Here is a 12,869-nt window from a genome sequence, read left to right as displayed (position 1 = left end):
TGAGTCTCCGCGGAGGGACCTCTTGACGTGGATTCGCTCAGAGACTCAGGTGGCCTGGGTGTTTTAGGATGTGTGTATGTGTGGGTTTGGAGGGGACCAGGATATGTACTTCAGTGCCCCCCAACTGAGGAAGGTAGCCTGTGCGGGACGCTTCCAACTGGGCCTGCAGCGCTACGTACCCTAAAGAGCCCCTCCCACTAGTGTAAAACGGAATCAAATCCGGACACCTCGGGTCAGGTTCTGCACCCCGTGGCAGGCCGGGCCGAACCGGGTCGGACTCGCTTTCTCCTCCCCAACCCCCTGCGCAGGGGGCCTCCCTCCCTTTCCAGCAGGTGGCTCCGCGGGACACCAGCTCAACCTGTTGGACCACAATGGGCGGCGCCAGGGGGGCCCTGGCCCTCACCCGGGCTGACCCGGGATCCCCGCGCAGGGGGAGGGGCGGAGTCCCGGTTCCTCCCTCCCGTCTTTCGGGCCGTGACTCAGCCTCGGGGCCGCTGCCCTGCGCCCTAGCCAGGGGCGGAAAGTGTGAGGCGCCCCTGAGGGCCCAGGCCAAACCAAACAGCCCCCCACCCCCAGACATTATCTCACTGGAGAATTAGGGGGGCTATAGGAAGGAGGGGGTAGCTTCAGGCATGGGGCGCTCCCGCTCGGGTAATCCGCTCCGGGTTTTCCTATCGTCCCTATCCCCCTTGGGTCCCGAGGCTGGTCACAGCTCCGGGTTTTCTTCTCGGCCTCGCCGGTCAGATTCCGGTTGGTGAGGACTCGGAGCGGGTGGGGTCCAGGCCAGGGTTTTTCCCTCCCTTCTGCCGTCGGGGTCGTGATAGCCTGGGGAAGGGCCGTGCCAGGGGCGAGACGGCAGTGCCAGATGCACTAGTGAAATGGAGAGGGGGCTGCTTCGGGAAGGAGGAGGCATGGCCGAGGGAAAAGGGAGCGGGAAAGTGGCCCAGGGAGAGCAGAGGCAATAGAAGGGCGGACGCCTTGGCACCAACCCTTAGGTACAGAGAAGCGAACGGCGCCCAGGGCCTCGGGCTCGCCGCGTCCCACATATGTGGGGGTCGCGCCCGACGTCTTCCTGGACCCAACCTGGATCTTTCAGAGGCCGAAATGCCATTCCTCACTTGATTCTTGACAGTCCTGGAACCTCCTGATAGTTCCTCATTGACCCTCCTCCCACGTTTCTCTTCTGGTCCACACAGCTCCCTTGTTTGCTAAGAAGTCGGAGGGGGGAACCCCGACTTGAAATTCCCGCCTACCCCCCAACTCCGGGCCCATACCGCGCCAAACCACCGAGACAGCTGCGGCCAAGAAACGCTGACTGGGGGCCCCGTCCCCTCCCACGAAACCCCGGCAGGGCCCCTGGGGCCTGCCGCCACCCCCGCCCCACCCCCAGGCCGGGACTGGAATTGGGAACTGGAGGGCAGGTGTGGGGCCTGCAGGGGCCTCTTGGGGATAGGGGAGCGTCCCAGATCTGCACGTTCTAACGTAAATCTTCAGGCGACCAGTTAGACCTTAATTTGGGGGAAAAGTAGCAGGAGGGGGGTAAATACACGGAGAGTGAGGTGCTGAACCAAAGAGAAGGATGAAAGCCCCGGCTGGGAGTTAACCCTCCTAGGGAGGATTGATACCTGGGGCTGACTGGGGACAGCGAGTCAGAGTGACGGCTGGCTGGGCCACGTGCGCCAAAGGGCAGCCGCAGAGGAGTTAGATGCCTGCAGAGCCTGGAGGGGAGAGGTCTTCTGGCGGGAAGAAAGGCCAGCCCGACTCTGCCTGGGCGGGGTCCTGAGTGAGTGGGTCTGGGGGCCTGTTCTGGAATGTGGGGGGCCGAGCTGGAAGCGGAGCGTCAGCCCGCGCCAGGCGCCCACCTCTTCCCCGCTGCCCCCCTTCCCCAGGCTGCCTCCGCTTCCCTCGAAAAACCCGCCGCCCAGGAAACCGCTGGGGGCGTTCAGACCGCAGCCCCCCCGCCCGCCGTCCCCCGGCGCCCCCCACCGCGACCGCCCAACCCACCTGAAGGGGCCGTGGCTGCCAGGGTTGCCCCCCTCCCGCCGACTCCCCCCACACCTGCGGGCGGCACTATTTATAACTTCGGCGCCTATTCCGGGGCCCCCCGGCGCAAGCGGGCTGCGGCGCAGCGCTAATCGTCTCGGGGATCTCTGCGCCCCCCGGGGCGGGGGGGAGATAAATTTAGCTTCAGGAAGCTCGGGGGAACATTTTCCAAAACTCCACGTCCCAGGGCAGGCGAATCAGAACCCCTCTGCTCTCAGCCTCCCTCCCGCCAGCCACCAGGCGGCGCAGGCCCCCAGGCTCCTGGAACCCAGCTAGGAGTTTGGGGCGCAGCCTTGAAGCCGGGATAGATAAAGAGCTGAAGGCGAAATATGGAAGGGTACGGAGAGCTAAAGGTCAGAGGGGCCAGAGAATGGCCGGAAGGATGGGTACGCCCCTGAAACTGGAGTAAAGTTTCAGCTGGAGTAACAGAAAGTGGCTGGGAACTTCTATGTACCTATTGAAGGGAAAATAACTCATATGCAAACAAGATGCAAATACGGACGCAAATAAGAGCCTGTGTCCTTGGAGGTGTGCGCTCTGGCGCTAGTGGAACAAGTGCCACTCACCCCTTTCCAACCGCCTCTCAGTGTTGGTGGGAAAACGTGAGACCCTCCCAAAATCATTGCTCTAATGTCGTTTATTAAGCGCGCGGCTCCTCAGACCTCTTCCCAACACCTGCCTTTCGTACACCATCGAGGGTCTTATACCCGACGGAAGCAGCTGGGACTCCTGGTATCAGGCCGCTCCTCAGGCTGTGTTGCTTGGGGGTCGCTTCCAGCTCTGCCATGTCTCCTTCCCCATTTTATCCCACCCATTCCCCAGGGGCGCCGAGGGGTAGATGAGGTCTTACCCATCCCTCCCAATGTTGGCACTCTGCTTCCCTTTACAGCCACCACCACCCCACCAGCCACACCCAACTAGCGAGTTCCTGAGAGAGTAATTCGTCCGCTCTAGGTGGAGAGAGAACACTGCAGGAAAGCTGCTGCAGCTCTCTCTCCTAGAAGAATCGGGAGGTGTAGACCAGGGAGCCACCTCTGGGCCTGTGCAGATTCAGTGAAAATGGGGGGGGGCGTGGAGCATGGAGCGCTTGCAGAATGGGGGTGGCATCCCCTCCACATTTCTGCTTGCCTGGTCCCGCCTCAGGCCACCATCCCCAGGCTAATTGAGGGAAGCCCTGAATTTGAGCTTAGAACATCTGAGTTCACTAAATGACTACCCTGTCGCAGAGTGCTGTGGGTATGAATTTGGATGGGTCACTTCACCTCCCTGGGCCTGTTTCCTTCACTTTAACATGAGATAATTACCCTTGTTCTGCCTCCTTTTGAAGTGGACTTTTGTGAGGCTCAAAGCTCTTTGTAGTGCAAAAGGGGCTCTCAGAGGGCGTGTGAAGTTTTTGTTATTCTCCCTATCCCTGTCCTCCGTCTTTCCACATCAGGGCCTCTTTCCGGCTCTGACAATCTCCTTGGGCCACTGGCAGTCTCTACTTCTGTCCCTCAGCTCCCCTCCACGGGGCCAGTCACAGGCCACAGCTCTGGGCCCTGCCTTTCTCTTGCTGCCACTTCCCCGGGGGTCTTTGCCAGACATCTCTGCTGGCCAAGGCCCTCATGCTCAGAACTCTCAGACTCCGGTGTATACCTCCGGGCACTGCCCAGCTTGGTGGAAGTGGGGGCCTAAGAAAGGAAAAGGAGGCAGAAGGCCAGGGAAGGGCTAGAGCTGGCCCAGCAGGGAGCGGGTTATAAGGGGGAGGGGAGAGGAGGAGCCCCCGATTCAGATGGGCAGGTACATTCTGTGTCCACCGCCACCACCGACCTCTCTCTGGTTGGATTCAGGACCTTATCTCTTTTCACTGTTGTGCTCTGGGGCCCTGAAGAGACCAGGCAAGACCACTGACCTACATTTTGTGGGTGCCCAAGAGGGGTGTTGAGCAGCCAGGGATAAGAAAGCATCTTGAGTTGGAGTACTATGCTACCGTAAAAAAGAAAGGGCAGGCTCTAAATGTACTGATGTGGAATCCTGTAGGAGGTGTATTCAGGGGAGAAAGCAAAGTGCAGAGCGGTGTGTGGAGTGTGTCATCTCTGAGCCTGCTCTGAGCCATCAACTTCTCTGTGCCCATGACCTCCTAGCTGGTCTGTCCTCTTCCACCCTTGCTCTCCATCACGTTTGTTTTCAACACAGCAGCCACTGTGAGCCTTTTACATAAAAAGTCAGTTAATGCCCAGCGCCCTGCAGTGGTTCCTCCTTTCACCCAGTATCAAAGTTCAAGTTCTTACCAAGGCTTACCAGGCCCTCTGGGACCTGCCTCCACTCCCATCTCCAGTTCAGCCTTCTCCTTTTTCCATAGCACCTATCACCGAATAACATCTCTATATTTATTTATTATTTATTTATTTTTAAGGAGGGTGCAGCTCACAGTGGCCCATGCGGGGATCGAACCAGCAACTTTGGTGCCACCAACACCACGCTCTAACCCCCTGAGCTAGCCAGCCACCCCCTCTTTACTTATTTTTTATGTTTATAGTTTATTTTCTGTTTCCACCCATCAGAATGTAAGCGCGGCGAGCACAAGGTTCTCTTTTGTTCACGGCCGAATCCGAAGCATCCAGACTGGCATAATAGTTGATGCTGTATAGCATTTGTTAAATGAATGAATGAATGAATGAAGATGCAGTACATGCAGGCACTATCTCTACAATGCTCGCCAAGAAACTGGTAGCCATGGTTACCCGCTGGGGGGCGGGGGCTGAGGGATAGGTGTAGGAGGGAAACTTGCCTTTTACCACCAGAATCGTTTACTCCAGGCATATATTACCTTTACAAAAAGAAAAGTAAAATCATCCCAGAGAAAAAGGAGTTAACCGAGAAGAAGGCTGAGGAAAAGCTGATCCCTGGGAGTGGGGGGAGGGTCTCACACACCCTCTCCAGGCCAGTTCCTCAGGAGAGAACAGAGGGGCCAAGGACTGATGGCGAGCGATCCCAGGGACACCGGATAAGCCCTCTGGCTGGCTTTGAGGTTGTGGGGGCTGTGAGTGGGCACGTTAGTAATCATGCTGTAAGCATGGCTTGTGTGTACCCACCACTGGCAGTAATAAGGGAAAGCACGTGTTGGTGGCTGCCAGGGGGACGTGAAGAGTTGATTCTGCTCCTCCTGGCTGTTTGTGTCCTGTGATAAGCCTAAGGGACCTGTGTGGCCACAGAGGTGCCTTTCTCTTGCAGCTTTGTGAGCTGGAGGAGCAGGGCCCTTACCTCCTCCATGAGCTGGGTTCTAGCCTCAGCCCAGGTCTGTCCCTAAGATCCTCCGAGGCGGGAGCTGGCCAGACCCCGTGTTCAGGTTGCGTTCCCATCTTAACGCACAGGGCCTCACAAAAGACCCCACCCAAGCTGGACTCTTCCCTACCCACAAGTTGGGAGGAACCTGGTCTACTCACCCCCCCCACCCCCCCCACCCCCCCGCCTCTTCTCCCCCAGGCACCAGTGAGTCAGGAAAGCTGGCTTTCAGTCTCAGTTTCATCCAGGACAACCTCCTTCCCTCCCTGGTCGGCACCCTGGCTACAAGACCGTGCCAGTGCAGACTTTTTCTGATTCCTCTTTAGACACTGAGAACTTACGGCCTCAAGGCCTATGTATTTTATATATATATATATTTCAGTGATTCTCAAACAGAGAGATTAGGGGACAGTCCATTCCTGGCACTAAGAAGATAAAGACCAACCATCTGGGCTGGTGGGCTCACTGTGCCAAGCTTGGAGGAGTGCCAGGTCCTGCTGCAGTCTTACGGGGTCCTAGCCAGCAGGCCAAGCTCCTGTGCACAGAGGTCCACCAGGTACGGCCTGGGAACGGAGGCCCAGAGATGAGGCAGGTCTGACAGATGGCACCAACTCAAAGCAGGAGGCACACTTCACTCATTGTTTGTGGCCCATCCTTGGTCAAGTGCAGCTGGCCCCAGGGGTCCTGATGGGGGCTGGGCTGGGGCTGAAGAAGAGAATGGGACGCTGAGAGGCAGGCTTTGGCCGGGAGGCTGCGGCCGTGCCTGCTGCTTGCCCTACGCTGCCCACCTGAGCAATACCAGCCCTGGCGCTGGCAGGGAGGCAGTTCCCTGCCGCCTTCAGTCCAGCAGCTCCTTGATACACCAGCAGCAGAGGAGGATGTAGGCGACTTTCTTCAGGGTCCGCTGCAGGCCCTCCCACCTGGTGCCCATCTTCAGGACTGGCCCTCGGAGGCCAGCGTCTCGCAGGGCCTCTCCCAGGGAGAAGGGTAGGGCCTGGGCTAGGGGCTGGGTCCCGGCCTGCATGTGGGCAGCAGCTCTGAGCAAGGGTGTGAGAGCTGCCTCTGGAGCCTTTTATCAACTGTCCCCACCCCCTCAGACCTCCTGACTACAGGGACAAAAGGCCCCAGGGTCTAGCACAGGGAAGGTTCTGGGCTGGGGAACGGGCTGAGTCAGCCCCTATGTGGAGATGGAGGAGGGGTGGGGTTAGGAGGAGGAGGAGGGCCTGGCCACTCCATCTGTCACCGTCCACAGCCAGGCCAGCTCAGCTTCCCTCTTCCAGCCTGGGCCTCGAAACCTCAGGTGCCCTGCCTGGTTGCCCTTACCCCCAGTGGTTGGCACAACTCCCTACTTCCGCCCTCTGGTGGGCTCCTGCTGAGGCTGGCATTCAGAATCACCAACCAGGCTCCTTTCCAGCCTGTGCTGCACCCCCACCCCCTCCCTATCCCGGATTGAGCACTGCCACTTCAGAGCTGGCAGGGCCTGGCCCACTCTGATTCTCCCACCCCCTGGAGCAGGAAGACACAGCGAGAGCAACAGGCCCACGAGAGGCACAGTTTATTGAGAGGCTGCACTCCTGGCCACCCTCCCTGCTGGGGGCAGGGGGGGAGGGGGCAGGGCTGGGAGGTCACGTGCGGGAGTTGCGCTCTTCGTCCTCATTCTCAAGGAGGTAGGCTGGTCTGTAAGTGGGCTGTCCTCCTGGGCCCAGGTACTTCAGGGCTGGGTTCTGCACCGTGTTCTCCCGGCTCCCCAGTGACGTGTAGCTGGAGCCAGAACAGAGGGCGAGTGTGTTGGTGGGGTGGCTGCCCCACCCCAGCCCCCGCATCTCCCCACACAGGCTCTCCCCCCAACATCCTTACCCTCGGTCGTATAGGATACAGTATGGGACAAAGAGCTGACGCAGAAAGTCCCAGATATCTCTGTAGGTCCAGTCCTGGGAGGTCAGAGAGTTAGACAAGAGCCACAAATACTGTCCTATCCCACTCTCCCCCTGCTGCCTGGGAAGGGGCCCTTTGAGGGAGGGGAGGGCCTGCCATCCAAGTGGCTGGTACATCTTGCTCTGTGCCCACGCACTCCCAATTCGCCCTCCGCTGGCGCTGGCGTGTGAGCTCCAGGAGGACAGGGAGGGGCTGTCTGTGGAAGCCCACACTGTCCGGGAGAACTTTGCGCAGTGATGGACATATTCTTTCTGTGCTAACACGGTGGGCATTTGAAACAAGGTGTATATCGTTCAGGTTTTTTTTCGTCATTTGTATTTCATTTTCATTCAGTACAGTTTCAGGATAAATAAATGGCTAATGGCTAGCATACTGGACAGCAGAGGTCTAAGACGTTGTCCTGTCCACAGCGAAAGCACAATGCCTGCCACTGAATTCGTGCTCAGTAATATTGGTCAAAAGGCTGACTGAACAAACAGCACAGCCTCCCTTGGCTGGTCGGGCCCCTCCATCCACGTCCCACCTCGGGAAGCCAGGGGAGCAGTGACTGACGGACACGACACCGAAGGCGGTCAGTCCCCTTCTGCCTTACCAGCAGCGGGTTGACGCGCATGAACGAGGGCCAGCCTGGGTCGGTGGGGCTGAAGGCGCAGAGGCTGCGAGAGTAGGGGTCCGTGCGGCGCGTGCCCATGAGGACGGCCTCCAGCTGGGGGTGTCGCGCCTTCAGCTGGCTCAGGGCCTGCTTCATGTCGCCCTCAGCCTCTAGCACCTGCAGGCGGTACCTGAGGGAGGGAGAGGCGTGGGGGTCACAAATGGGCCCTGCCGAGCCCATCTTGCGGCCCAAACCTCCAGGCCCCTGGTACCTCTTGATGGTGTCCTGTAGAAACTGCTCCAGCTCAGGGAAGGGGGAGATGCTGTGAATATACAGGATCTGGAGGGGTTCTTGAGCCTCAGCGCGTTTCCTGCGGGGGGGGGGGGGGGGGGCAGGAGAATCCATAGTCTTGTCAGCATGGGCAAGGAAATGCTTCCCAGAGTTTGCACCGTTCTCCTTGACCCCCAGGATGGACACCCTTCTCTCCCCCTTCTGTGTCCTTCCCATCCATCAGAGCCCACCTCCTCTGGGAAGCCCGCTTGGATCTCTCCCCTCTCAAACATGGAGCCCACATCCCTGTTTCAGGGAGGTTAATCTCACCTCCCCACAGGACCGGGACCTCCCTGTGGTCAGGGATGGGGGCTCACTCATCCACACCTAGGGCCAGGTATGTGTCAGGTGCCCAATAAATAGGGTGGGGGAATGGAACTGAGAGGTCGCTCTGGCTACCTCCCTCTCAGACCCCAGCCAGAGAGCCCCTCTCTTCCCTGCTTCCTAGGCTAGGGAGCTAGAGGATGGGGGCAGATCAGGTATCTGGGGTTCTCTGGGCTCTTGCCTCCAGGGGGTAGGCTCACCTCTGCACAGCTGCGTGGAAGAGGTGCAGGAGGGCGGTGCAGTCCTTGCCCCCATTGAAGCCCACGCAGAGCTGGGGGAGGCTGTACTGAGCCAGGGCGGTCTCAATGGTCCGCAGGGCCCCTGCCACCTTGTCCCCCAGAGGAGACCCTGCCAGGCAGGCAGGGAAGAGGCCATCAGATAGACACCGCCCCAGGGCAGTGGGGGCCACGACGCCCTTGCTTCAAACCCTTCAGGATCCTCCCAGGGTCCCGAGGATGAGGTCCATTCCTTCCTGCTGCCCAGCAGGCCCGCAGACGCAACTCCCTGCCTGCCATTCAGCCACACCTCATCTCAGTGTCTTCTCCCAGGGGGCCCGTCTCCTAAACCTCCTGCCGCTCCCTTCCAGGCCCCCTCTCCTACTGGGTGCTCTTGCTCTACTCCTCGTCTGGCCCAATCCTCCTTGTCACTCAGCTTGTATGTCACCTGCCCAGAGAAGCCTCCTCTGACCCCAGATCCAGGCCGATCTCCCCCCATCACTGACATCTCATGCACGATTACCTGTTTAACGTCTACTGTTCCTGGTAAAGCACTGGTCCCTAGAGTAGGGCACCTCTCTACCCCGCAAACTCCAGCACAGTGCTGGGGAAAGTGGGTACACGCTCAGTATTTATTGGGAGAATGAATGAAATGGACTGTAGCTATTCTCTACCCTCTACTGGACTTGTGGGAAGCCTCCAACAGCCCCTGCTTTCCTGAGACCTGGGGTGCCTCCTCTCCCAGGAGGCTCCTACCTGATTCTGCGAGAGTGTATACAGCCTCACTGGCTTGCTCCACGGTGTTGCGTTTGTAGGGGACCAACGATCCCTGGGGCAGACGGGCTGTCAGGTAGGCCAAGCATTCCTCCAGGGGCGCTTCGTCCTCTGAGTCCAGCGTCACCTTGACCTGGTAGTAGTTGCTGCCCCAGTCAGGGTAGGAACCCAGGCTCAGCTTGCGTCCAAAGTGGGCCTGGGCCTCGGCCAGGATGGGGGCGATAGAGGCCTCGTCAGCGGCCACATACAGCTCCCGCAAGTGGAACTGAACAGCTGAGTTTAAGAACAGTCCCTTCAGCCCCTCCAGGACCCGCCGCAGCAGCTCTGGAATGCCTGGGAAGACGTAGACATTGCGGACCGACACCAGTGGGAATCTGAAGGGGTGGCCAGTGTGAGGATCCGTGCCGTAATGCAGGCGCGCAGAGGAGGGCACCAGCGACAGCTTCTTCCAGCCCTCCCTGCCTAGGGCTTTGATGGCCGCTTCCAGCTCAGGGTGTGGCTTGAGCTCATCCCCAAAGGCCTGTGCTACGGCCTCGAAGGTCACGTCATCGTGAGTGGGACCGATGCCCCCTGCCGTGAGGACATGGGTGAAGTGGCTGGAAAAAGAGGTGATCTCAGCCGCAATGGTGGCTACGTCATCAGGTACAACAGAGACTCGGCACACCTGGACCCCCAGGGAGCGCAGTGTCCGGCACAGGAAGTAGGTGTTGGTGTCCTGAGTGTGTCCCTGGGAGATTGGAGACGGGGAAGATGAGAGGGTCAGTGCTGGGGCAGAAGGGCAACGGCGGCAGGGGTGAAAGTGGCACCTGCCTGACGATGGGGCACTCTGCTCTCTGGGGACACCAGCTCAGGCTGCCACGAAGCCTGGACTGGGCACAGGGGCGGGAAGGGGCGTGTGAATGGAGTTGGGCGGGGATGTGTCATCCATCTTGGGCCTTCTCCTCTGCACTGTGGCCTTTACCTCATCGACGCTTAGGGATTCTATGATCAATTCTATCTACTTCCTCACCAAGCCTGACAGTCAGTCCCCTGGCTCCGACTGCTTATTTGGGCATCTTCACCCCATCTTGGGCCATTGTCCTTTCAGTCAATAGCATCTCCAGACACTGTGCACAGCCAGTCAGGCCCTTCATGTTGTTGACTCTATTTCTGAAATGTCTCTCCGTCTGCCCTCGTCTCTTGACCCTGCTGCCACCAAGCAGGTCCTTGGCACCTTTCACCTGGGCAGTTGCGACAGCCCCGTGGCCAGGCTCCCAGCCTCTGGGCACAGCGCTCTGCCTGGTGCCTCCTGAATACCCTTCCGAAAGTGTCCCTGTGATTGCATCACTCTTGGACTCAAAAGCCATTTGTTGTTTCCAACCATATACAGAATAAAGTTCACATTCTTTTGCAGAACATTTGAGGCTGTGTGTTCATGGCAGCCCCGTGTCCTTCTGCTGCTCTATAAATGGTTAGTGGTTAAGGGCTACTCTGAAATAAGAATCAGGTTGGAAGCCTCTCTACCATTTCTTGCTGTGTTACCTCGGGCAGGTTTCTCAATCTCTCTGAGCCTCAGTCTCACAATCTACTAAGTAAGATTTATAATAAAAGTACCAACGTCATGGGGTTGTTGTGAGGAACAGTAAGGTCACATATGTGATGTAATAAGCCCACGTCCAGGCCCGAGTAAGCACTCAAAACATAGGGGTCAATATTACTATTACAAACGTGTTACAAATGTCATGCCTACCACGACTTCTAGTAAGACTTCCCTGATCCTTCAGAAGGGATTGCTTCCTTCCTTGTAGTACTTTCTTCCTATCTCACTTATCCACTCTTCAAATCGGTTAAACTCTTAAATAATACCTGCACCTGTACCGCCTTGACACGCTGGACTGCCTGCCCTTCATTAAGCCCCTCCCCCACTCTTCTTGGCAAATTGTAGAGCCTTTGCTATAAGTTTTTCAACTGAGTAATTGAAAGGATGAGGGTCACTTTTCCTGCACTATATTGGACTCGCTCCAGGAACCTACTGCAGCAAGTGGGGGTGAGGCCACCCTGGTTCACCCTCCCTCAACAGAATACGGAGCGGGCACTTTAAGGACAGGAGAACCCGCCCCTCCCCCTTCTGCCCCAGACCCACCTTGAGGATCTCATCTCCAACAATGATGATGCCTGCTGTCACGCTGCGCCCTGGGGGAGGTTCAGAGGCCCTAGATGCCATGGTCCTGCCTTCTCTGCCCCTCTGCAAGGCCCTCCAGTAGCCACCCAGACCCCCAAATAGGGGTCGCAAGCACGGGAGTCCCGCCAGGTCTAAAGGGCACTGGGGGCCATAGCATGGGAACGGGGGTCCGGGGTCGAGGGAACCTGGAGGAGCCAGAAAGTATAATGGGGGAGAGCAGGAGTGCATGATCTTCCTCACCTGGCCCTGGACAAGCGACTCCTTTATCCCTGCCTCTTTAATAAACGTGTTCTCAAACCCCAGCCCATGCTTCTTTAAATGTCTTCTAAGCTTGGCTTTAGTCTCCTTAAAATGTCCTGCTGTCCCGAGAACCTACCACAGGTCTTCTGTCCGCCGAGCTCGGCTCCTCGGGTCTGCTCTATTTTGGGCACCTGCACCTTTAAATGTCTCTTTTCTGTGGGGCACCTGTCCCTTTAAATGTCTACCTGCTCATGGGCCTTGGCCCCTTTAAATGCGTGCCCTCCCTCCACCCCGACCCGAACTCAGCCGCCTTCTTCTGCAAGCTTCCACACCCTTTCTAGCCCGGAATCCCATCTCTCCCCACCTCGTTACAGACTACTGAGCTCTCTCAGGTTCTCACCTGCCTCTGGCACCTTTCACCAGTTCTCTCCCTCTCCTTTCCGCCTGTCCTAGGGCAGCTTCCGTACTCAGAGTCCCGCCTTAGACCCACACCTGCCTCATATTAATTGGTCATTTTGGCTGTCGCTCAGACTACCTCCATGGGTCCATTGGTGAAGTCGACTGTCGTTCACGAGCCTTAGCCAGAGGGCGGGAGCAATGCTGGGTTGTTATTGGCGACAACCACGTGGGCACCCCTCACCCGGAAATATGGGGGCCGGGCCCTAGCCGGGGGCGGGGCTTTTTCCCCCGGGCTCGACGGGGGGATGGGGCGCGCGAAAGGAGCGATGCTCGGAGGTGCTCCCTCCTGCTGTTGGAAGTAAAGGGAGGCTTGATTCTAACCTTCTGTATTCAAATTCTTGTGTGCATGGCTATCAGTTTTCTTTAACCACGACTCTATTTCTAGGCTAAGGGGTCCGGGGTTGCTACGGGTATCGGAAGGAATTTTATATTACAGCAGATGGAAGTTGGAGGGATACCAAGAATGATTGTCAGCATTGCCTGTGAGGTAGGAAGATCCTGCAGGTGAGTTTTAGTGTGTGGAACTTTTGTC

The 12,869-nt window shown here is 58.0% G+C and overlaps 2 protein-coding genes across 3 annotated transcripts; both read right to left on the bottom strand.

Moving 5' to 3' along the window:
* Nucleotides 1–5,876: 5,876 nt before the first annotated feature.
* On the bottom strand, nucleotides 5,877–6,464 carry LENEP (lens epithelial protein). Its single transcript, XM_019711904.3, has 2 exons — nucleotides 6,096–6,464; nucleotides 5,877–6,012 (listed from the first exon to the last, which is right to left on the bottom strand). The coding sequence occupies exon 1, from the start codon at nucleotides 6,329–6,331 to the stop codon at nucleotides 6,146–6,148; it is 186 nt and encodes a 61-aa protein (XP_019567463.1). The 5' UTR covers nucleotides 6,332–6,464; the 3' UTR covers nucleotides 5,877–6,012; nucleotides 6,096–6,145.
* A 381-nt stretch (nucleotides 6,465–6,845) lies between these two features.
* FLAD1 (flavin adenine dinucleotide synthetase 1) lies at nucleotides 6,846–12,410 on the bottom strand. Of its 2 annotated transcripts, none has more exons than XM_019711901.3 (8): nucleotides 12,279–12,410; nucleotides 11,600–11,823; nucleotides 9,460–10,204; nucleotides 8,689–8,836; nucleotides 8,106–8,204; nucleotides 7,835–8,024; nucleotides 7,165–7,238; nucleotides 6,846–7,068 (listed from the first exon to the last, which is right to left on the bottom strand). In XM_019711901.3, exons 2-8 carry the CDS (start codon nucleotides 11,678–11,680, stop codon nucleotides 6,933–6,935), a joined length of 1,473 nt encoding a protein of 490 aa, XP_019567460.3. In that variant the 5' UTR covers nucleotides 11,681–11,823; nucleotides 12,279–12,410; the 3' UTR covers nucleotides 6,846–6,932. The 2 variants fall into 2 exon arrangements, with proteins under 2 accessions (XP_019567460.3, XP_019567461.3); XM_019711902.3 differs by lacking the exon at nucleotides 12,279–12,410 and adding an exon at nucleotides 12,015–12,153.
* Nucleotides 12,411–12,869: the final 459 nt, after the last annotated feature.

This window comes from Rhinolophus sinicus, chromosome 7 (assembly GCF_057876585.1).
Source record: "Rhinolophus sinicus isolate RSI-liver-muscle chromosome 7, RSI-T2T, whole genome shotgun sequence".
Lineage (NCBI taxonomy): Eukaryota > Metazoa > Chordata > Mammalia > Chiroptera > Rhinolophidae > Rhinolophus > Rhinolophus sinicus.
This window is presented reverse-complemented; position numbering and strand designations above follow the sequence as displayed.